This window comes from Convolutriloba macropyga, chromosome 2, assembly GCF_964194025.1.
Source record: "Convolutriloba macropyga chromosome 2, txConMacr16.3, whole genome shotgun sequence".
NCBI lineage: Eukaryota > Metazoa > Xenacoelomorpha > Acoela > Convolutidae > Convolutriloba > Convolutriloba macropyga.
Window position 1 is genome coordinate 24371333 of NC_134469.1, and position 23621 is coordinate 24394953.

General features: G+C 33.2%; 2 protein-coding genes across 3 annotated transcripts in view; one reads left to right on the forward strand and one right to left on the reverse strand.

The window, feature by feature from the left end:
* Window positions 1–23621, forward strand: part of LOC142358508 (large ribosomal subunit protein uL23m-like) — a 486669-nt gene that overhangs the window by 174410 nt on the left and 288638 nt on the right. The gene's annotated exons all lie outside the window — the stretch shown is intronic.
* Window positions 1–23621, reverse strand: part of LOC142334863 (uncharacterized) — a 79154-nt gene that overhangs the window by 49622 nt on the left and 5911 nt on the right. The window contains exons 3-5 of the mRNA XM_075383189.1: window positions 22039–22461; window positions 11969–12066; window positions 15–942 (exon numbers count right to left, since the gene is read on the reverse strand). Of these exons, the coding sequence (XP_075239304.1) occupies window positions 15–942; window positions 11969–12066; window positions 22039–22461 (1449 nt within the window). The remainder of the gene's footprint in view (window positions 1–14; window positions 943–11968; window positions 12067–22038; window positions 22462–23621) is intronic.

Here is a 23621-nt window from a genome sequence, read left to right on the forward strand (position 1 = left end):
GTGATTGTTCATACCTTTGTTGATGACGATGCTGACGAGAATGTTGATAACTCTCATTATGACTTATCAAAGTATCGTTGGGATCAAACAAAGCTGCAGAATTGTAACAACCACCTCGACTTCTGTCCTCGTAATCCAACAATTGAGAAGTTGCGAAATTTTTGTTAAATTTTGTGCCAATTGTATCACAATTGACGTACAAATGACTTTCATCTTCACAAACTGAACGCGATTTTTCAGTCCATTGAGTTGCGGCTGATAACCCGTAGCGGGCGTGTTGGTTGGGGGTAGCTCTTTTATTATCCTTAAAACTGTTACTAATTTTCCTATTCCCACTGTGATCTGTCCCCTTTACGCTATCCTGGGGGTAAATTCGCTGCGGCGTGACCAAATATTTACAAGATGTAGAATCAATTCTACTTTTTTCATCTCTTTTAGTTGAATTTTGGGGGTATTCTACGCTTCCTTTTCTATTATAACTCAATTCCCCTGAAAGCTTTCTACATACTTCTTTCGCTTGGCTGAAATAATGTGATGTATCGCTACTTTGTGAAGTGTTGAAAGCTGCGTTGAAAGAATGCCTCCTGACTTCGGGGTCAAAGTTTCCTCCCAAATAATGTTCAGAAGTGTTCAACAATTTCGCTTTCGGAATATTGTCCGAGCTTACGACAGGTTTTGTTTCTGATGGGATGTTGTTCTCGACTGCACAGTTGTAACTGTCGTCGAACGATCGCGCGAATTGACTCAAAGGTCGCTGATGTTTGGTCGAGTACTGTTTGATCAGACGGTCAATTTGTTCGTCCTGAGCGTTGAAGAATCGCAATTGTTCTGCATAATTTATGCGTGTTTCGTCATTTTCATCTTCTTCCTCATGTGAATTATCGCTGTCGTTGAATTTAGTCACGATAAACGCAGGAACTGCGGCTGAGGCAACTAAGTTGTCTAAAATGGGAAACGGCTTTATCTTTTCTCACAAAAATGATAAAGTAAACAAACAAACAAAAACAAACAAACTAACAAAATGATAGACCTTTCGTTCATCCCACCGTGGTAGTTAATTTCCCTTTCCCTTGTGCCCCCCCCCCCAACTTTGTTTGAACAAGTGGCAAAATTGATGAGCGGAAACGGATTTTTGTTGATAGTGTCTATATTTAACCACAAACCCCGTCGAGACGCAAAGGAAACACAACTATGGAAAAATTCCATATTTTGAGCTGTTCAAGATTTAGTTGCGGCAAATAATTGCGGTGAGACACTCAAAATGAATTCAAAACCAATTGACGAGCGAAAAAATTAAATGAAGATTAGAGCTCTAGCACTCAACAGGTGAAGTTTTTATCAGAAATTCAAACTCTTAAGTTGTGATTTCAAGTCCAAAATCACATGTTATTAAAGCAAAAATCCAAATTAACGATTTCTAAAAATTAGAAGTCATTCCAGGGAATTCCAGAAATTTTTCCTGAGAAAGTTTTAGGAGTCATCATATAGTCATATATGGAGATACAAACTTTATTGTTCCGACCCCCCTTTAGGTAGGAGGGAGGAACTATATGCTCAAATGGGTTTTTTTGTTCAGACAATTTTGGCCGATCGATATATTCATCGTAGAGAGTTGTGAGTGGTATCACTAAAAAGCTTGTACAACCTAGAATATGGACATAAAAAGAGTTTTTTGAATTTCTTTTTTTTTACAGGAGTTATCGAGGATCAAAGTTTTGTGAATATTCGACAATTTTTATTCACATTTTCAATAATTTTTGCTAAAATTTGCCACAGTTTTGCTAATTTTATGTTAAAAAAAGTTGAAAATCTTAACAGTAGAGTTTTATTGTTACTGCTAGAGACAGTGGAGCGTTGCTGATTTGTTGGATTTGAGTTTATTTGGCTACAAATTTTGTTTAAAACTTTTAAAATTCAGACATTAGCAACCACTGACATAATCTCTCTAAGCTCTCAAAGAGAGCAATTTGAAACTTGGTGCCCCATAAAAGTCTTCTGGGAATAAAATTTTGCCGTTTATTTACAAATTTAACTCGATATTTATACAAAATGCATCATTTTCTTAATATTTAAAGTATTTCACTCAACAATTGGTCTAATTCCGAAATTAATGGTACACTTGGGCAAATCTTTGGGCGCACGATCTTCGGCAAAAACAGGGATAGGTCTGATATCATCATGGATCCTTACAATCAGTTCAAATGGCATGGCTTCTGCAAGTGGTGTAGGTGAACTTGTAACATGCGTTCGGTTGTTACCTGATGTCTCTTACGTCATTGAAAATATTTGTTTTAAGGAAGTTGCATGGATTTTTCGAACTTGTCAATAATTTTTATATTATTTCTGTCAACTTTTACCTTAATTTCTTTTTTATTGAAAACAAAATAATTTTGTGGCGGATTGTTTTAAAAGAGCGGTATCTTGGCTTTGGTACAACAAGTTTTCATTCAAAATTTTGTGTCATTTTTGTTCATAATTGCCCGTTTTTGCTGTTGTTTTCGTTTCTTTGGCCAATTGTCCCATAAAAATTACTTAGCAATTTATCTGGAAAATAGTTTTTAAAAAAAGTAATTAAACATTTTTTTTTGTTTTCCTAAGATATGGTTTTAAGCGTTTACTTTATTTTTAATTTTGACATGAATTTTATTTTATTTTGTTTTATATTTGCCATGAATTTGTAGTTATCTTTTGTTGTCGTATGCAAAATATTGGATAATTAAAGCTCACCAGTGGCCAACTGTTGACATATGAATTAACTTAAAAACTGATATCGATATATAGCGAATGGTTTAATTGACTTCCAAACCAAATTTTTCAAAAAATGAAAAATTATTCTTCAAATTATCCTTTTTTGCTCTGGTTTGCTTTTTTTTCGTATTATACATTGTTGTATCATATTCGTAATTTAGCCTTCTTATTGAAAGATCTATCCAATGTTTTATTGAAGAAAACAATGATTTTTCTGGTGTTTAACGTTTTGACTGATGTCTTCAGGGCTTACACAATTTGTTTCAAAAGAATTTTGTGAAATTTAGCTAGTTTTCAATTTTTCTGGTTTTTTGTTGTTATTTTGAAATAGTGGTTTTGCAAAAAGATTTTTATATTTTGTCGAAGGAGACGCAAAGGAAGATTTAATTTTCTCGCGGTTAATATATTTTTTATTGTCTTCAACACTGTGGTTTCGTAAAGCTGTTTGTGAAAAGTTTTACATCAGCTTGTATTTAATGTTATTTTTTTTCTAATAACTTAGTCTCAATAAGAACAGGCGCAATTACTTTTTCGAAAAAATTGCAAAATAAACAGTCTAGTCTCTTAGATGAAATTTTATGTTAGCTATGAATTTTGAAAACATTTGTTTTTTAAAAGACCATATGTTTTTGAGAGTTGCCAATCTTATTTCTGTTAACTTTTAGCTTAGCATGCCTTTTGACAAGTCATATTTTTTATGTAATCAACTATATTCTCCTCTTTATAGCAGTTTTGTTTTCCTGAAAAGGCCTTTGTTCTCGGTACAAACAGTTTTCGTAAAATAATCGTTATTTTTGCAGATTCGACCCATTTAGTAGGTTTTTATTTTCTTTTTACAGTATCACTATAATAGGCACTACTCTGATCATTTGACAAAAACGCAAATCAAATATTCTAAATATTTACAGTGAACAGCTCAATGTTTATTTGGCCGGGACATAGTTTTTCTGCAAATTTTTTTCGTGCAAATTTTTTTCTGTAGCATTTGCAGTTTTATTGCAGTTTTTTTTGCAAATTTGCAGTTTTTTTTTATTTTTGCCTGTATTTGTCGTTCTTTTTGTAGTCGTATGACATATTCTGGATAAAAGAGTTCACAATCGCTTTATATGGAGGTATAATAGAATCTCAAGGATTTCGTTTAATGCATAAAATTTCTAATCAGTTTGACATTAATTCTTTTTTAAAAAGGGAACGTTTTTTTAACTTTGCCCTTTTTTTCATTTTGTGGACATGTCACCAATTTGCATCGATGAAAAGTCCCATATTTTCCTCTAATGAAGTAGAGGATAATCTGTTTTAGTATAAGTTTTATCTGATGGCATTTTGATTTGGTTATTAATCGTTTTCAAAAAATGGACAACGAGTTTTGGTCGTAATTATTATTTGTAATTATTTGATTTTTATCACCATTTTTTCCGGTAGTCATATTATGGTAGCCACAGGTCTCGTCGGCCCTCTAAGGTAGGTTGTTTTGCTCATTTAGTATTTTGTTGAACGATATGTTGACATGTTACTTTTTTTATCTCTTCCTCATTTAGTAGACAATTAAGTGAAAATGTAGATGAGCGGGGTCGGAACTTAATGTGCGAACGCACATTACCGAGCCTCCTTGTTAATTTATGAAGCATGGCAGGTTTCTGCGTACCAAATAATGCAGATAGACCAAGATTTGGGTTGACACTTGGCGGTCGTTGGTGCTAACAAGAATCAAATATTCAAACCACTTGTTTAAAATGATTTTTTCGCTCAACTGATGTTCTGATGTAATAAACTGAGTAATGCAAGAATATTTCAGAATTTTTTGGTGATTTGAAAATTATCAAATTGAAATTTTTGAACTTTTTTCTTGCACGATGAGAACTCAGTGAACTGAAACACGTCACACCGTTATAAGAAAACATATTAAAATTTCAAAATATTTATCAAGATCACCAAAATTTTTTCATTTGCATCCAAGAATCTTCCTTGGTTCACCTTGATAATATATCACTAAGATGTTACCAAGATTGAGTATTTGCACCAATACTTGGTGTTTCGAGTTTGTGGCAAGATGTTTCGAGTCTCACAACAGATGTGAAGATCATGCATGTCTTGTCAAGGTGTGTCAGGTTTCGATTCACTTGGAGACTTTTGCCATTAAAAATTAAAAGCATTATCTGAAAATAAAGGCAACTGAATAACACTCGATCTGTAATTAGTTTATGTTGACAAGTCACGCATGGATAGCAAAACTTTTCAATAGGAAAAAACTATCTCAAAACGTAGAATTAGAACCGAAATATAGACAAACGAAACCCGTACACTTGCAGTGCACGTTTATAAGTTTATAAGTTTATAAAAAATTTTATAAAAAGTTTATAAAAAATATGCATGACTCGAGCGCCGTTGATTGGAAAAGAATAAATAAGTGTTGCCAAGCTTAGCCTGGAAGTTTTAGGGCAATTAGATTGCAGGCGTAAAAAGGCCGATTGTATTAAATGTTTTTAACCAAATGAAGTTAAAAATAACATTCTCCCCATGTATTAGGTACCGTATGGGCAAATTCTTCTTTCTCTCTTTCTCTTTCCCTCTAGTTGTGGTGTTAACCGTAGAAGTTTCAAACGGCAGTGCTCGTAGAATAACAGAAGGTACAAAAATGTCATCAATAAACTTAAATTTTTTCAAAATTGAGTAAAAGAGACAAAAAATTCAAACAATACTCACAATTGCTAGTTGTCGGCACGCTAAGTAGGAAGCATCAATTTTTACAAGATTTTTTCGGACTTTAAATTTCTATATGTTTCGTTGTCGAATGTTTATCTTGAACTAGAAAAAAGATCCATCCTTAAACGTCTCTCTTGGATAATTTTTGCAATGAACAAAATATGCATTCCCCAATTGAATTTAATGATGTTTATAAAGTTTCAAATAAAGTTTGATAAAATTAATTCCTACTGGAACTAAATAGCAGAGATTTTTTATTGTGAAATCTTAATGAAAACTTTTTGGCCAACAAATCCTCCCAGTTGGCATTTTAAGTTAAGAAAAAAATATCAATAAATTCCATTTAAGTTTCAAAAATTCAGAATTTGATATGTAAATAATAACATACAACAGGTTATTATAGAACTATCAGTAGCACTGATTTGATGTAAGCTAGGAATTCAATTTTGCTTTGAGGACAGAAGAAAAACTAGCCTTCTCCGAATATTTCAGGTCAGAAATGATTCATCTGATTTTTGGTCAAAATCAGCATATCAGTTTGTGGGTTACAGACAAACCAGAATTAGATATTTTTCAAACGTTGTGGAAACGTTCGAATTGAAAATCAGTGAAAACTGTCTTTTAAGAGAAGAACAAACTTAACAAAAATGTTTTTCCTGCTCATTATTTGTATACAAATACGGTTCCTATCAATTTTTCAGCCCCACATAAAAATTTTTTGAACACCCTCACACTAACAAAATGAAGACGCTCATGATTGCTTTATGAGATTTTCTGAAAATGCAAAACAAATGTTTAAACGAAAAAGCAAACTTTAGATGTTTTGTTAATCATAAACTGAAAATATTAAAGTTGTTGATTTAATCAGATGCATCTTTTTCTAACAAAAATATAACTAGTATCTATAGTGAGTGACATATCATGTTGGATTTGTTTCTTTCGCCGCTTGGTTTATATAGAAGTACTGCTATGCTACCTGGGATCAATCACTTGGACAAACCTTTCGAGAAAATGAAGTTTCACGAACAATTTGGGGGACATATTGTTTGATATCAAATTAACTACAGCTGAAAAAAAAAGAAACTGATAACCAGAGCTTGGACAGCGGGCAAAATCGTATAGAATTTTGCAGACAAGGGGGGGGGGGCATCACATAGACAACTTTGTTGAACTCCGCTTCATAATCATCAAAAACAGGAAATGTTTAGGTGCCTTGTTTCCATCTGCAAGTAACCTCAAAAATGGATTCATCGGTTTCAAACGCAGCAGCTCTGCAACCTCTATTTAATTCGAAAAATTAGAAATCATTCACGATTTAAATAAAGGCATTTCCCTAAGTCATTTCACATTTAAAAACAGTTTTTATGTTTACAAACTAATCGTTAATTTACGGTAGAAACGATCGTGTTAGCTGTTATGGTGATTTTATTTGTTTCAAGTGAGAGTTAGCTAGAGCGATGTGTTTGTTGTACAGACAACTTACCCCCGATACCTGAAATAAGAAAATTCTAGAATCTGCTAGACATCAGAATTTTTGTTCATTATCAAAACACATTTAAGCTGAACAATTCAAGCTGAACAATATTCAAGCTCAACCTGTCCATTTTGAAATAGTATCCCGTAATCCTAATATGTCTTAAACTAAATTAAAACATGATTGGTTTTTAGCTAACTTGGTACATCCCGATTTGGGTTGAGGGAAAATAAGGTCCAACTTGAAGATGAAACTTGTGTGTGCTTGATTAATCAGGACCGTCCTTAATTCTCATAAAACGTGGTTATGTTTCTGATAAACCCTATTCTTTTAATTATTTGTCATCAGGTGTCAGAGGGTTCAATATCATTAACGATATCAATGTTTTAACTGTAACGCACAAGTGACATAGAGGCGCGGTAATGTGCGTCCGCACATAAAGTTCCGAACCCGCTCAACCTCGTTTTTCACTTACTAGTCCACCAAATGAGGAAGAGATAGAAAAATTTCAAAAATCATCTATTATTCGAAAAAAAATTGGCTCATCCATTTAAAAAATCGCTTTAAGCTCTAACCAAAATGCAAATGAAACAATACCTCACATAGAGGTAACTGCCAGTAAGGAGAATAAGAGACAAGAAAAATAACAAAATCAAATAAAAACAACAAGCGATACTTAAGGCCAAAACTCATTGTCTATCCATATTTTTCAGAAACTAAACAAAAAAGTCAAAATAGCATCAGGTCAAAAGTAAACTAAACTAAATGACTTGCATTTCACTATAAAAGAAATGGATACTCTCTTTAATGAGAAAAACAATTAAGTTGGCACAAAACAAAAAGGGTAAAGTCAGAAAATAAGTTTACACTATTTCAGAAAAAAAATAGTTCAATTAAAAAGTCATGAAAGCAATTATCAACTGAAATCATTCAATGGCTTCATTTATACCTACAGGAAAAATCTATTGAAACATGCCATTATCCAGATTTTCATACAAATACCAAAAGAACAAATGAGGCAAAAAACAAGAAGTCATTTCAATTTTGCGAGGAAAAAGTGTCGAACACAATAAGATCAAAATCTGCTCACTAAAATTAATGAATTTCATCATTACAGCTCAATTCGACGCCACTAAGGTGACTTGCGATTTGCCATTACCGTGCCCTTGATGTTACCATATGATGATGTGACAAGACAGCAAAAGAGAACATAAATAATTTGAAAATGTCAAACAAACGAATAGAAAAATTATGAAAACTCCGAGTATAAAGGCTTAAAAATAAAAATTTTAAAAAAGCAACAGTTGAGACTTCATTATAATTGACTAGAAACAGAACGCCATCTATCTAAATACTCAGAGTAAGCTTAAAGATTGCATAATTAAAATCGAAAAAGGCAAACCTCCAAGAACCATTTTTCTAAAACAAATTTTTAAAACCGTAAGACATAAAAACCGTAAGTTTTCAACTAAGAGTTACTAAGAGTTTCTGATTATTTTAAATTGTTACTGCTTAGGAAGCCAATTGTATATGTCATTTCTGAGTCTAATTCAAAAGAGTACACATCAACACTTAATACAGGCAGAACTCAAAGATTCGCGAATAATTTTATGCAAACCAACAAACCATATGCTTTTCGCTGAAAATATTACGTATGCTCATTGGCCTCTCTTTCGCCTTCAAATTTGCCTGTCAATAACACAAGTTTAGTTGGCAATCATTCTGGTCTGTAACTAACATAAAAACAGAAAAAGCAAAAGTATTACAGATAAGGCAAAATTATTTCAAACAAACAAATACATCGCCCAATTAAAATCCAATTAATTTGTGAACTCTTAAATTCCACAACCAGAGCAAATCAGATCTTCCTTTGGATGTCTCTCCAACAAAACAAAAAAGTTACCACATATTAGCAAAATAGTAAACTTGAAATCGTAAACTAGAAATTTACCGAAAAGCATTATGAATCAACTCAAAGCATTAGCTTGTTTCTTTATTAGTTACCTAGACACCCAAATAAAAAATTGATTAATTAGACTCAGTCATAGGACTACAAAAAGAACATCAATTCTTGAGTCATAAAACCCCTGAGATCGACTTATAAAACACAATATTGTTCCTTTAGACCTTATTTGATATAAAAGTGACCTGTTGTTAATTTCATTTTTAAAAATTTCAAAAACATAATTCAAAATTGACAGAATCAAAAAGCAATCCGAATCCTTTTTCATCACAAAATACAGCGTTGGGACTTGCCTTGCTATCACTGCTCGAACTTAAAAAAACGGAATCGTTCTGAAATATTTCGCCAAAGTCTTTATACAAACGAAAACCTGAATATATCAAATATAAAGTAAGCATTTTGCATAAATATCAGTTGAATTTAGCGGAAGATCAAAAAAATGTAACATTCAGACATTTTTCGTAGGAACACAAATTAGCCCATTTCTGAGTGAAGGAAAAGAGCGCCAACATTTTTTATGTCGTCAGCATTGGTCAAACAGGACAAATTGGGCCAAATAGGCATATTTGATACTATTTTTACAAAAAAAAAGAAAAAAATTCTGAATTTTACAAAAATATTGTCAGGAAATTTTGCCAAAAAGTAGGTTCAAACAGTCCACGAATTCGCTTCTATCCTTGAACGTAAAGCCACTGAGAATATTGTTAACAATGTCATCGTATTTCATCAATTATTGATCAGAATATAAGAAAAAATTGTTAGGCTATACTTCACAAATGTTTAACTCTCCGTAACTCTTCGGAAAAAGCAAAACCCAAAAAAATCCTCTAAAATTTGAATGTCTACACTCGACAAGCTTTCTAATGATATCACTCACACTCCTGTACGATTAAAAAAGCGATCGGAGAAATAGGGCTAATTTAAACAATTTAAGCTTCCAATAAGAATTTTTCAAAAAAGTTTTAAAGACAGGCACCTGTCTAATAAGCATCTTTCAAGAACAATTTTTGGCTTGAGGTATTGGTATTCATCATGCAAGTTAAAGCTTTTCTTGCAAAAATGAAAGTGAATCAATACATTTCGCACAGGAACAGCGTTTGAGAAAATTTCTGTCTTTATCAAAAGTTTAATGATGTGGTCAAAGCTTAAAAATATTAAAAATTTATAGGATCAACATGTCGGTTTTATAAGTCAAATAAAAAAGATTTAATTGTTTCTAAGAGATGTTTTTTGAAAATGAGTGTAATTTGAATGCAGTAAAACTATTCAGCTAATCGAAATTGAAAAAAATTAACTACGTAGAAGAAAAACCTGCAAGACGAATGTCTACAAAAACTAAACATGCAACATGAAAGTCTAGAAAAACTAATTTGATTAGTTTTTCTAGACTTAGTTTGTTGTAGGAAATGGCACAATTGAAACGAACAATATTAGAATCAGCTAAAACAAACTACTTTCAAGAAATTTTTCTATAAATGATAAAGTTTTTTCTAAAAATGTTGTCTGAGCTAATTCAGCAAAAAGTTTTTTCTAAAAATGTTGTCTGAGCTAATTCAGCAAAACACGAAAAACATTTACTTTAGCAGAGTCTTCGCCAATGGAAAGACTTTTCAACAAAACATAATGAGTGCGTTGCTCAATTAGAATGAAATTCTATATAATTTCAGGCTCACTTTTATTTCACAAGATCTTACCAAACAGCAGTGTTCAGCAAAAGTTTTGCAACTTCTAGGTAACTATCATCAGCCCTTGAGTAAGTGGAGACCTTATTAAAAACTGTCTCATATATTTGATTGAAAAATAATCTATGGGAGGGATTTTTTCAAATAATTTTTGTTTATTTTGCGACCAAGTCAACTTGAGGCCTTTTTAAAAAACTCCTTTTCATTAAAAATGGGTGAAAGTTGTTTGTAATACGCATGAAAAGTTCGAGCCATGTCCCATAAAAACAAGAGGTAGCAAAAAACTAAACGTTGGGAATATTGATATTTTTTGAAGTTAAAAAATTTCTTCAACGAAAACTTGATGCATATTAACTTTCGTTTTAATAATCTGTCATGTTATTTTAATTTTTCAAAAATATTTTCCTACATAACTTTTTTTATATCGAAAAAGCTGTTAAATATTTTTTTGCTTCAGATTGACTTCAGTATCATTTTGACTGCGCTCTGGCATAGGACTTATATTCCGTGTTTTATTTTAACTGAGCTGGATTTTAGATACATTTGAGGTAAGTTTTATCTAATTTTTGTCTTAACAAGGATTCAATCAAAAAAGATAGGGATAGCAAATAAAAGGTTATACAATTCTTTCAGGTCATATAGGAGGGTTAAAAAGCCACAAATTGGGCGCTCATTTGACCTGAATTAAGTTTAGACATGGTTTTCAGTTCGAATCATCCCTAGCACGGTATAGTTTTTATTGATTTTCATTAAGGTTCATATGTGAATATGTGAATTTGCAGTAAAGATACCAATTACAATATACTGAAAACCAAATTGCTGGTGCCATTAAATTTCAAATTCAAAATTTAAATTAGCAATAACGGACAAACGATAATATATGTTTCCCAAATTGGTGCTGACCTTTTCAAAAGTGATTTTCCCCTGAATAATGAGCCTGTTGGTTTACAAGGATGATAAATTAATTCCTTGTAATCATAAAAGACTTTGGTGTTTCCCAAATCATACAATGATCGTGCAAGGAAATAGCATGTGATGTGTGTGACATCATTGATGATTATATTGTATAATTTTTAAGTATTGCAACCCGGGAAGGTCTCAAAAGTATATTAAGAAAATCGCTTGCAAAAAATGCATCGCTCAAATCTCAAGAATAATGAATAAATTTCTTTGTTCAAATTTTTTATATAAAAAAGGAAAGTAGAAGAGAAAAAACATTTGGTTGTCAAATAGAAAATTTGGATGTGATCATCGTCAAAGAGCGCGTAAGTTAACGAACACTAAACGACTTTTAGTGATTGTTTTTTCCTATGATTTAACTGATGATTCCACCGATTTAATCGGAATAACAATTTTGAAAATCGAGCTTCTTCAGAGAAAAAAATAAGTGTAACTTACTTTGTGACGAAGCCCTGCGCTGTTCTCCTCCTCTTTTACTGCCCAGTGATCCCCTCGCGTGTTGTTTGCTCTCCTGCGAGTGGTTGCTCATGGACACCCTAGGAAAACAGGAATGAAAGCCTACGATCTGTTGACTCCTCAATCAGTTCACATCACTATACTTTGTCCTCTATGAGGGTATCAAGAACTATACGTCATCAAAAGTTTCCTCTCGTGTAATGATACTACGACTTCACATTAAAGCATAAAATCTCTAAAAGTAATTTTGACCTGAGCGAATGTAAAAATGTTTTCATAACACCTCCCACCCACCCCTCCCACTACATAACCTTTTTTCACGGATTTTAGCGAAAATTGGTGACATTCTAAGATCAAAACTCGGTTAAAACCAGACGACGAATTACTTATCCACATTCAGCAAAACTCGATACAAAACTTAAATTGGTTAAGTACCTTGGAATAATTTTTTTATACAAATGCTTTTTACAATAATCTGTAAACTGGGAAAGGCTTAAACAAGAAAAAATTGTATAATTCACGTATAAACTTATGAATAACCAATCCTGTAATATGGTGTATTAATTTATAGGAGGGCCAAAAAATAGATATTAATTCACTGGAGAAAAAACATCAAATAGCCCGAATTATACGATTGAAACGAAAGTTCGAATTCACGTTCGTTTGCAGAGTATATTCAAAAAATTACAGTGTTCAAAAAAATTTCAAAAAATCACAATTTTTAGCTATCAAATAAAATCATTAAACAGTTCCTTTATTCCACTGAAGGATTTTTCGTTATCCAGAATATGTCATACGACAACAAAAAGAACAGCAAAAAACAGTTGAAAAAATTTGAGAAAAAAATGGTTTTGAAGCCACAAAAGCCATAACCTGCTCACTAAACTTCTTTATGATCAATTTTGTTTTCTTTCAAGGCCAATATTGCTTTATTTGATCTGTCATAAAAGTGATAATGTGACCACACAGCTCAAAAGGAACCTCAAAATATGTAATTTTAAAAACTATGAAAACTTGTTGCATCAGAACCAAAAAACAATTAATAAAATAACAAACCTAAATTGTTTTTCACTCGAAAGAAGATGCAACCACTTTTTTGTGTCGAGACAGAACAACAGGTTGTCAGATATAAGATCAGAATTAGCAAAATTCAAAAATCCAATAATTTTTTCAGACTAAAAAACTTCAGAAGTCATAACAACCAAAATCTTCCAAATAAATTAACTTGGTCAATTCCTTGATAACTCCTTTGGAAACTGTTTGCAACTCTCACCAGCTAGAATATGTCATAAGATTACAAAATGACAACGAATACAGTGGAGATAAAATTTTGCTGAGCTCAAAAATCCATTGTTTTTTGAAAAAAGATTTTTAAAATTCAGAACAATAAAAAATATATCACAGAGGAAAATTTTTAACTCCAATGGAATCCGGTTGGACCCGTCATTAGTGATTCTAGATCATATGACGACAAAAAAGGAATACAGGTAGAAGTTGAAGTGTCATTGACAATTCTATGGAAGCACAGTGTTTAAGCCATAAAAACGATAAGCTTTTCGCAGAAAACATAAACTACATTTATTGGGCCTAACTTGTACAGAAGTGGGATAAATAAATAATTAGATTTTGATTTTACATCATCCTGGTCAATAAGTAAAATGAAAAACAAAAACGGCTAAAATATTAAAAGAGAAGACAGCTACCAAACACCAGTCGAAAGTTTTTTTGCATTGCTAAAACCCACCATTAAATCCAAACTAGACCTGCTATTGCTGCTTGTCATTTGAAAACATGTAATAGTTCCAAATATCAGTGAATAAGAAAATTTGAAAGAAAAAATAAACTTATAGATATTGATTGACAAGTTTTGGATATTTATTCATTCCAATTAATGAAAATCAGACAAACTTTTATTTCAAGATGATTCCCATCTTAAAAAACGGAAGCCAAGTAGCCCTTCTAAGACAAGAAAAGAGTATGTCAGCAGTCTTTAGATTATTAATCCGGAAGTTTAAACAAGTCCGGTCTACAGAAAATTGATTGCTGCGATTTCTTTAAAAAAGATCTGAATTTTGAGAAGATATACCTGAGGTTTTAGCTAAAACGATTGATCAAGCAGTTCAGCAAGACTCTCTGGCCCTTAAAAGTAACACAAAAAACAATATTGTGTACAATTTTAACATATTTAAGGCAAAGTTGACAAACAAGTTGAGCAAAAATGTGAACCAAAACAACGACAATAAGTCAATTATTCTCACAACTTTGAAATTAGATAAGAACATGAGAACAAAATCTGAAAAAAATTCATCTTTCTAATCATAAATGCTACGCTGTACCAGCTTTCTAATGATATCATTTAATATATCGATAGGCTAAAAATTACGGAACAAAGAAAACCTAGTTGAGCGTACAGTTCCTCCCCCACTGCGGAACTTAGTTCAAATTTTTATCTTTGTAACCAAATTTGCTCAATTGAGAGCTGGTGTTTTGGTCTTCCACAAAAATCCTCTATTAAGGAGTACTCGAAATAACTCATAATGAAGTCTCTTGATCTCATCGTGCTTCTCCTGTGTTCCGTTTCTTTAATTTTGTGCAACTCCCTCTACAATATATTTTATTTCCAGAACTTCTTTACAGGCCAACTCCTACGCCAACTCCTTGTTTATACATGGCTGACTTCTGTTTAAGCTATTGATATTGAGCAAAAGCAGCAGAAGGCTTCTGGCACTACCATTCAATCGTTGGACATCTCAACTCACTAAATTAGCCTGTTTTGGAACTTTAGTGTCCCACCATTTGTACTTCTAAAACGATTTTCCTAAAAGTATTAGCAATGAAACTTGCCCCACGTTATGTACTGCCAAGTTTGATCCTGCTGAGGTAACAACCTGATGATAACTTATCCTTATAAACTGGGTTCCCACTTGGCATTATTTCACTTGGTGTTGTTTATCCATGATGCTGCTATATATGTATCTTTATACACACACACACAAACACACACACACACAACACACACACACACACATATATATATATATATATATATATATATAAGTATATATATATATATATATATTTATATATATATATATATATATATATATATATATATATGTGTGTGTGTGTGTGTGTTGTGTGTGTGCTAGAAAACAAATCTGACAGATTTGCTTTCTTCAGCGTTGTTTCTGTTGAATGTACAGAAAGTGGTTTTCCAAGAGCTTTACCCAGATCAAAAGGATTAACGAAGTAAAAATATAGTTTGTGGGTCTAAACTAGCAGGATAACTGAACGAAAAATCAGCTAATAATGAAGCTAAAATTTAGGCTTTAAATGGGCATCAGAATTGGGTTTTGTTGAGTGGCAGAATATTTATTTTAAAAAAATACGATAGCACTTAACTGTAATGAAATTTAATTTCAGAGAATCGTAGTTTGAAGCAATCGTACTTCATTAGTTAAAATTGGACTTTCCTTATCCTTGGCCAAGGTTTTTACCCCTTCAATTAATTAGGTTACATTTAACTGTAGCTTAGCTGTGGTAGACAAATAAATACTTTGAGCAGCTTCCTTGTCAAAATAAAATCCACACCGATCAGTTTCCTTGTCAGAATCTCAAGAATGAGATTTTTTTTCATATTCTAATACATTTGGTCAGTGTAACCTGATTAGGCTGAGAGACAGTGAATTTTTTTCAACTCTGGCTCCCCTCTTCTGCTTGACATCAGTATTAAATTGATGACGCCAGGATAATTGTTCCGACCCCTCTTGAGGGGGGAGGAACTATATACTCAAATGGTTTTTTTTGTTCAGACAATTTTAGCCGATCGATATATTAATTGTAGAGAGTTCAGACTGGTATCATTAGAAAGCTTGTCCAGCGCAGAATATGGAATTAAAAAGATTTTTTTATTTTCGTTTGTTACAGGGAATTATCGAGGTTTAAATTTCTGAGAAAAGTAGAGTGAATTCCGTTGTTTTTATTCACATTTTCCGGAATTTTTGGCTAAATTTTCGTCAATTTTGCAAAAACTGTTGAATTTTTTTAGAAGAGTGTTGTTGATTTTGTTTTCAAATACAAAAACGTATTGTTGATTATTTTGATTTAAATTTTTTGTCAAATATTCGGCTAAATATTTCAAAATTCAGCCTTTTTCATAAAAAACAGCACGTAGTAAGCCTCTTTGATTAAATTTGCCGAAATTACACCCGCAAACAACACTAACACCATCTTTGTAGACTCAAAAGGGGGCTATTCCTACTTCAACTTCTGTTGAGAGTGCTCTGTAATTAGAACTTTGCAATTTTTTGCTAACTTTACTCATTGATTATCAAAAACGCAGAAATTATTTTTGAGTTTCAACTAACATATATATATATATTAGTGTATATTTATTTATGAATATCGCGACAATAAAAATAACAGACAAAGGAAAGAACAAAGAAAGTGTGACGCACAACTCCGCAGCAATTTTTGAACCATTAAACGAAATCATATAAAAATGTAGAAAGCCGTCACTTTTATTTGAAAGCAGGCCGTTTAGATTTGCAGTGTACTTTGGGACCGAATATTATTTTCCAATATTTGATGAGAATTCAGGATATCATTTGAGAGCCAGAAACAATACGTAAGATCCCCTGCGGCCGAGGCAGACAATTATATATTTTTTTTTCAATTTCCATTCCTAGCACTAGTATGTAAAAAGCATATTGCTATACTATTTATCAATTTTTCTGCTGTAACAAAAAGAAGGAGTTTTAAGTTTTGTGACATGAGAAAAGACATTTCGTGCTAGAAAACAAATCTGACAGATTTGCTTTCTTCAGCGTTGTTTCTGTTGAATGTACAGAAAGTGGTTTTCCAAGAGCTTTACCCAGATCAAAAGGATTAACGAAGTAAAAATATAGTTTGTGGGTCTAAACTAGCAGGATAACTGAACGAAAAATCAGCTAATAATGAAGCTAAAATTTAGGCTTTAAATGGGCATCAGAATTGGGTTTTGTTGAGTGGCAGAATATTTATTTTAAAAAAATACGATAGCACTTAACTGTAATGAAATTTAATTTCAGAGAATCGTAGTTTGAAGCAATCGTACTTCATTAGTTAAAATTGGACTTTCCTTATCCTTGGCCAAGGTTTTTACCCCTTCAATTAATTAGGTTACATTTAACTGTAGCTTAGCTGTGGTAGACAAATAAATACTTTGAGCAGCTTCCTTGTCAAAATAAAATCCACACCGATCAGTTTCCTTGTCAGAATCTCAAGAATGAGATTTTTTTTCATATTCTAATACATTTGGTCAGTGTAACCTGATTAGGCTGAGAGACAGTGAATTTTTTTCAACTCTGGCTCCCCTCTTCTGCTTGACATCAGTATTAAATTGATGACGCCAGGATAATTGTTCCGACCCCTCTTGAGGGGGGAGGAACTATATACTCAAATGGTTTTTTTTGTTCAGACAATTTTAGCCGATCGATATATTAATTGTAGAGAGTTCAGACTGGTATCATTAGAAAGCTTGTCCAGCGCAGAATATGGAATTAAAAAGATTTTTTTATTTTCGTTTGTTACAGGGAATTATCGAGGTTTAAATTTCTGAGAAAAGTAGAGTGAATTCCGTTGTTTTTATTCACATTTTCCGGAATTTTTGGCTAAATTTTCGTCAATTTTGCAAAAACTGTTGAATTTTTTTAGAAGAGTGTTGTTGATTTTGTTTTCAAATACAAAAACGTATTGTTGATTATTTTGATTTAAATTTTTTGTCAAATATTCGGCTAAATATTTCAAAATTCAGCCTTTTTCATAAAAAACAGCACGTAGTAAGCCTCTTTGATTAAATTTGCCGAAATTACACCCGCAAACAACACTAACACCATCTTTGTAGACTCAAAAGGGGGCTATTCCTACTTCAACTTCTGTTGAGAGTGCTCTGTAATTAGAACTTTGCAATTTTTTGCTAACTTTACTCATTGATTATCAAAAACGCAGAAATTATTTTTGAGTTTCAACTAACATATATATATATATTAGTGTATATTTATTTATGAATATCGCGACAATAAAAATAACAGACAAAGGAAAGAACAAAGAAAGTGTGACGCACAACTCCGCAGCAATTTTTGAACCATTAAACGAAATCATATAAAAATGTAGAAAGCCGTCACTTTTATTTGAAAGCAGGCCGTTTAGATTTGCAGTGTACTTTGGGACCGAATATTATTTTCCAATATTTGATGAGAATTCAGGATATCATTTGAGAGCCAGAAACAATACGTAAGATCCCCTGCGGCCGAGGCAGACAATTATATATTTTTTTTTCAATTTCCATTCCTAGCACTAGTATGTAAAAAGCATATTGCTATACTATTTATCAATTTTTCTGCTGTAACAAAAAGAAGGAGTTTTAAGTTTTGTGACATGAGAAAAGACATTTCTTGCTAGAAAACAAATCTGACAGATTTGCTTTCTTCAGCGTTGTTTCTGTTGAATGTACAGAAAGTGGTTTTCTAAGAGCTTTACCCAGATCAAAAGGATTAACGAAGTAAAAATATAGTTTGTGGGTCTAAACTAGCAGGATAACTGAACGAAAAATCAGCTAATAATGAAGCTAAAATCTAGTCTCATTATTGAAAAGCCACATACTACTTTATCGGTGTCTGAAGAACGTGCAATCGAACATATTTTTAGGGCCAAATTATGGCTTTACGGCTCAAACAGAGTTTTCTGGCAAGTTTTAATAGAATTTTTGTTTGTGGTCTTTTTGTTGTTCTTTTTAGCCGCATTAAAAATTGTACAAGGACAGCTCTTAATGCCCTTCTATAGAAGCATTGGTAATCTTAAACTTTTGAGATCTTTTACTTGTTAAATTCATTTTCGTTTGGATTTCAGCACTTTGAAGTTAATTAAATGAAAAAATTAGCGAGTTTACTGTTATTGTTCTTCTTCTCTAATTGTTACCAAACGTTTTTATGGACTGGTCCCATATCTTTTCTAGTTATTCAAAAAGTTATTGTTTTTAGTTTCGGTTTTATCTGTCGGTATGTTGACTTTTTTATTAAGTTTCGTTTTTTAAAAAGGACATAAATTTTTGATTTAATTAATGTTTGTTGTTGTTTCATTTTGCTGTTCGTCTTCACACGCTTTCTTAATATTGGCATATCTCATCAATCTAGTGAGTCATTTTTAAATCCGGTGAGTTATTTGCTTTGGAGGCTATCTTTTCGTTCATACACTATTTTTTTTTGAAAAATACTTGGTTTATTTTGGGGATTTTTGGGTTTTTTGGGATTCCCAAAAATAAATTTTGGGTTTTACTATCTGTTCCTCATTTGGTAGACAATTATGCCAAAATTGTGGGTGAGCGGGGTCGGAACCTTATGTGCGATCGCACATTACCGAGCCTCCTTGTTTCAGTTGAAGTCAAAAATTGTTTTATCATAGATTTTTCCATTAGAAGTTTATACATTGTTAGACGTTTAAAAGTAAAGACTAGTTTAGTTTAAAAGAGAAATATAAAAGAAGGAAATTTTCGTAAAAACTGAGAAAAACAGCTATATTGCAAGGCCTTGACTACTTTGTTTGCAAAATTTTTTACCGGGTTAGTTGGAGTTGAAATACCAGTGAATCTACTAGAATTTAAGGTTTTGACGAAGATTAAAAAGTAGTTGAGCAAAGATGTAAATTGAGAACAAAATTCAGAGCTTACAAGAGTATATTGGCACGGCCTAAATGACGCCAAGATTTTCGATGCACAAAGGTAAAATTTGTAGACAGACCAACTTAACTTTTGTATGTGCTTTGCAGAAGGACAACGAGCAATAACTTCACGTCACACGTCCATTTAAACTGCTGTCGGCTGCCATATTTGTCCAGCAACAATGCTAATATTGTTAATATTTCAGTTATTAATTCAGAAGTTCGAAATGCAGTAAATAACGACGTGATAAAAACAACATCCAAGCTAAGTAACTTCGTCTTTCTGAAAGAATTCTCAAAGAACTAAAATACAGAACCAGCAGACTAGTGGAAATTACTCGAAGAGTCGTGCAACAAGAGCTCATAATTGAGCCTTCGTCTTTTATATATATCAAAAATAAAGAAAAATGATACACCGACTAATGACGAATGGATTGCTCTCGAACGATTTTTAATTCCTTATCGCTCACAATCAGTTTTATATTAGCATCAAACTTTATTTCAGAAAGTAAGCAAACTGGATCACTTAAAAGTCACGCGGAGAACTAAAGCGTGATAAAGTCACTCAAGAAGTAAAAAAAAACTGTTGAATAAAAATTTTAAAACGCTACACGTTTAGCATAATTGCCTCAAACTTTGTTCAAGAGCAGTTAAAAAGCAACATCATGCAGTGATAAACAACCAATATTTAGAGACGAACATGGGTAGGTGTGGGGGCGTAGGTGGAGGGGGGGCGTGGTTGGTACGAGGTGGGCTGGGGGTGGTGAGGTTAAACTTGTACAGGCGTAGGTGGGGGCGGGGGCAGGTAATTGAAGCGGGGTGGGTGGCGTGTTGTAGGCATGTGAGATGGCAGGGGGTTAGATGGGCGTGGGATGCAGATAGGGGTAGGTAGGTGCCAGTGGGGACTAGGTAGGTTTAGGTATGTGTGGGGGGGGGGGTAGGTAGTTGGTGGTGGGGATGGGTGAGCGAGTCGATGGGGGGATGGTATGCGGAGTGGGACTGGGGGAAGGCAGAAGGGTCTGATAGGTAGCACGTGGTATATAGGTGCTCAGGGGTTAAGTAGGTAGGTAGGCAGTCGGCGCGTGTGTACGGGTGGGGGCTAGGTAGTTGTAGGGGAGGGCTGCTTTGTGCGTGTGTATGCGTGTATGAGTTGGGGGGATGAGTTGGTAAGCAGGTGGTTCGCTTGTAGTCTAGATAGGTAGGTGGGACTTATATGGGATCCAGAGTTCATAAACTGACCTTCTGACTTTGAATACTACCATTAGTTCCTTATTGCTGTACAATATAAACTAAGCTACTATTAAATAGCAACATTCGAAATGTTCGAACGCAGAATTTAACGAACTAAAACAGAAGTCATTGGTCGAAAGCAAAAGTCAAATGTTCAAGTCATAAACACACTAGCTACAGCTAAAAAACCAGCAGGATACCAATACTCCTCTTCGAGTCACAAAAAAGCTATTATTGATCGTATAGTTATTATTTGTGGCTATTCATGAAGTTAACGAGCGATTTGAGTCTCCACAAAAGAGGGACATATAAATTGACAGTCAAATTCAGTTGAAACTCAATCAGAACAAGCAACGATAAAAAATTCACAATCAATTTAAGATTGAAACTAAAGGAGTGCTAAGCCGTGACCGCTTAGAATGGAGTATATGAGCGCGTGGACCTTTTGTGCATGGGCGTGAAATAAAAACGTGAAAATTTAAAGTTTTGGTGTGTATGTCGGGTTAATTCTTGTTTTCTAAGTCTGCAGAGAACAGATGTCTAAACTGCTTAGTTTTTTTACTGTTTACGTAACTGTAAAGATTGAAAGTATCCTATTTTCCAGACGAAATACAAAAACTCAGTTTAAAAACAATATTTAGTGCATAGCGCGTATACAAATTTTATCAAAAGAGTAAAATCTTGCAGAGTGCCAGCGACGGAATTGCGCTAGTTTTTTGAAGCAATGAAATAATTTTTCTTGGCGAAAACAAAAAATGAGTTTATACAAACGATCTTTTGTATCTTGGATTGTAACTCAATCTATTAGAAGCTAATAAAAAGTATCCGCTACAATTTTTAAAAGCTACGCTTGTATCCAAATGTGAAATGTTTTTTTTGGTCGCTTTTGAAAAAAATATGTTGGGGTGTACGTTTTTTGGGGTTCCCATAGAGTATATTTTTTTAAATTGCAGTATATTTTGCACTCATGAATTTTGCACAGCTGAGATCTTTCGTTTTTAAAACTGTGCGTGAGTGTTTGTAACAACTTTGTGGGACTGCCATATGCCAGTGCATGTGCGAAGCAAACAAGACTCAACATTTTTAGCCCCAGCAAAAAATAAAAGAATTGGAGAGGAAGAACTTACGTATTTTCACTTGCACTTCTGACCGTAGTAGCATCCGACAACTTGTTAGATTGAAAATCGCTCTTTTTACTGCCAACACTGTCCTGTTTACGCACATTGTTCACGTTTCCTACACTCGTGAAAACCTCATTGTCATGCGTGTTCAAACTGTGATAGCTCCGCGAAGCCACGACTTTGGTCTTGACTTTCGTTGGTCGCACTGCGTCATTGACCGAGAGAAAGTTGCGCGTCTCGCTTGTTTTGCCAGGTTCGTCTGGACTGTCAAGGTCAATGTCATCGTGCTTGTGCTCACTCGTTTGAAGTGAGTTTGGTGAAAATTGCGAGAGGGGTAGTGTGTTTGAAATTGGGTTGAATGAGTTTGACCTTGAAACCATCTGCAGGTGTTTGTAATCGATGTCTTCCGACTGTTCAAGGTCATCGTCTCTGAAAAAGAAATTATTGACAATAGAGTTCAGAGCATATGTGACAACCGATATGTGGTGTGTGTCTTCAAAATTACCTATAACATTTTGCATCCTGATAAAAACACCTCCAATGAGACGTTGATCATCCCGATCAATGACCATATATGCTCACACCTTAACAAATTTTTAGAAACTTAAGCATACACTTAACAGACTTAGACAGACATAACTTTGGCAGACTTTCTATTTTATTTGCTTGTTTTTACTGCGTTCAGAAGATGAGACGAGAGGCGAGGAAAGATCTTGTCATGATCAAATCTTGTCACGATTTTCAGAAGAAACAGAAGAGACAAACTTTGCTGGCTGAAAACTATATCAAAGGTTTATGTTTTCAGTTCAGCATAAAGAAGACTGCGGTGAACACATTTAATTGTGTTCACGTGATGCATCAAAATATTTCGATTTTGCTCCATTTAGTTTAACACAAACTTCATTTTAAAAAATTGTTTTTATTTTATATTTGATCATCATATTGTTCATCATACTTATATATGTTCTCATATTGTTCAGAACTGATTTCTTACTACAATCTTAGTAACTCAAAGAAATCAAGATGGATCCTTGTATGGTCACTAAGAAATCATATATGAACACTGTATGGTTACAGGGAATCATACACCTTTTTCTTTCCTTCCATTGGCCTTTCTAATTTCTATCGATAAAACAGAACTCATGTGATGTACCAAAAGATTCTGAAATGCAATATTTAGTGCTAATAGAAGAGCATGTCTAAGTGCCGGACTAACGTTTTCATGCATTCTGTGACGCCATGCTATAACTACAAAAACTCATTTTTAAGAAATAAGCAGAACTTTTTCCAGATATCATTAAAATCAAGATCTAATTAGATATACAAATCAAAATTTTTGTTTGAACTTATCTAAAGAGTCAAGCAGCATACTTCAAATGCAGTATACCAAAAGAAGCGCTCTGACTACATGATTCGCAAATTTATTGGGTATTTTCTGTAAGATTTCAAATCAGATTTCATCATTATATGACAGCTAGAAATCATTCAAACCATACGAGACCTACCTTGATGAGGGTTAGTCAAAGAGGTATGAGAAGTATTTTAACAACGGTTTTCGTGAATCTTTGATCTCAAAAAGACTTAAAAAA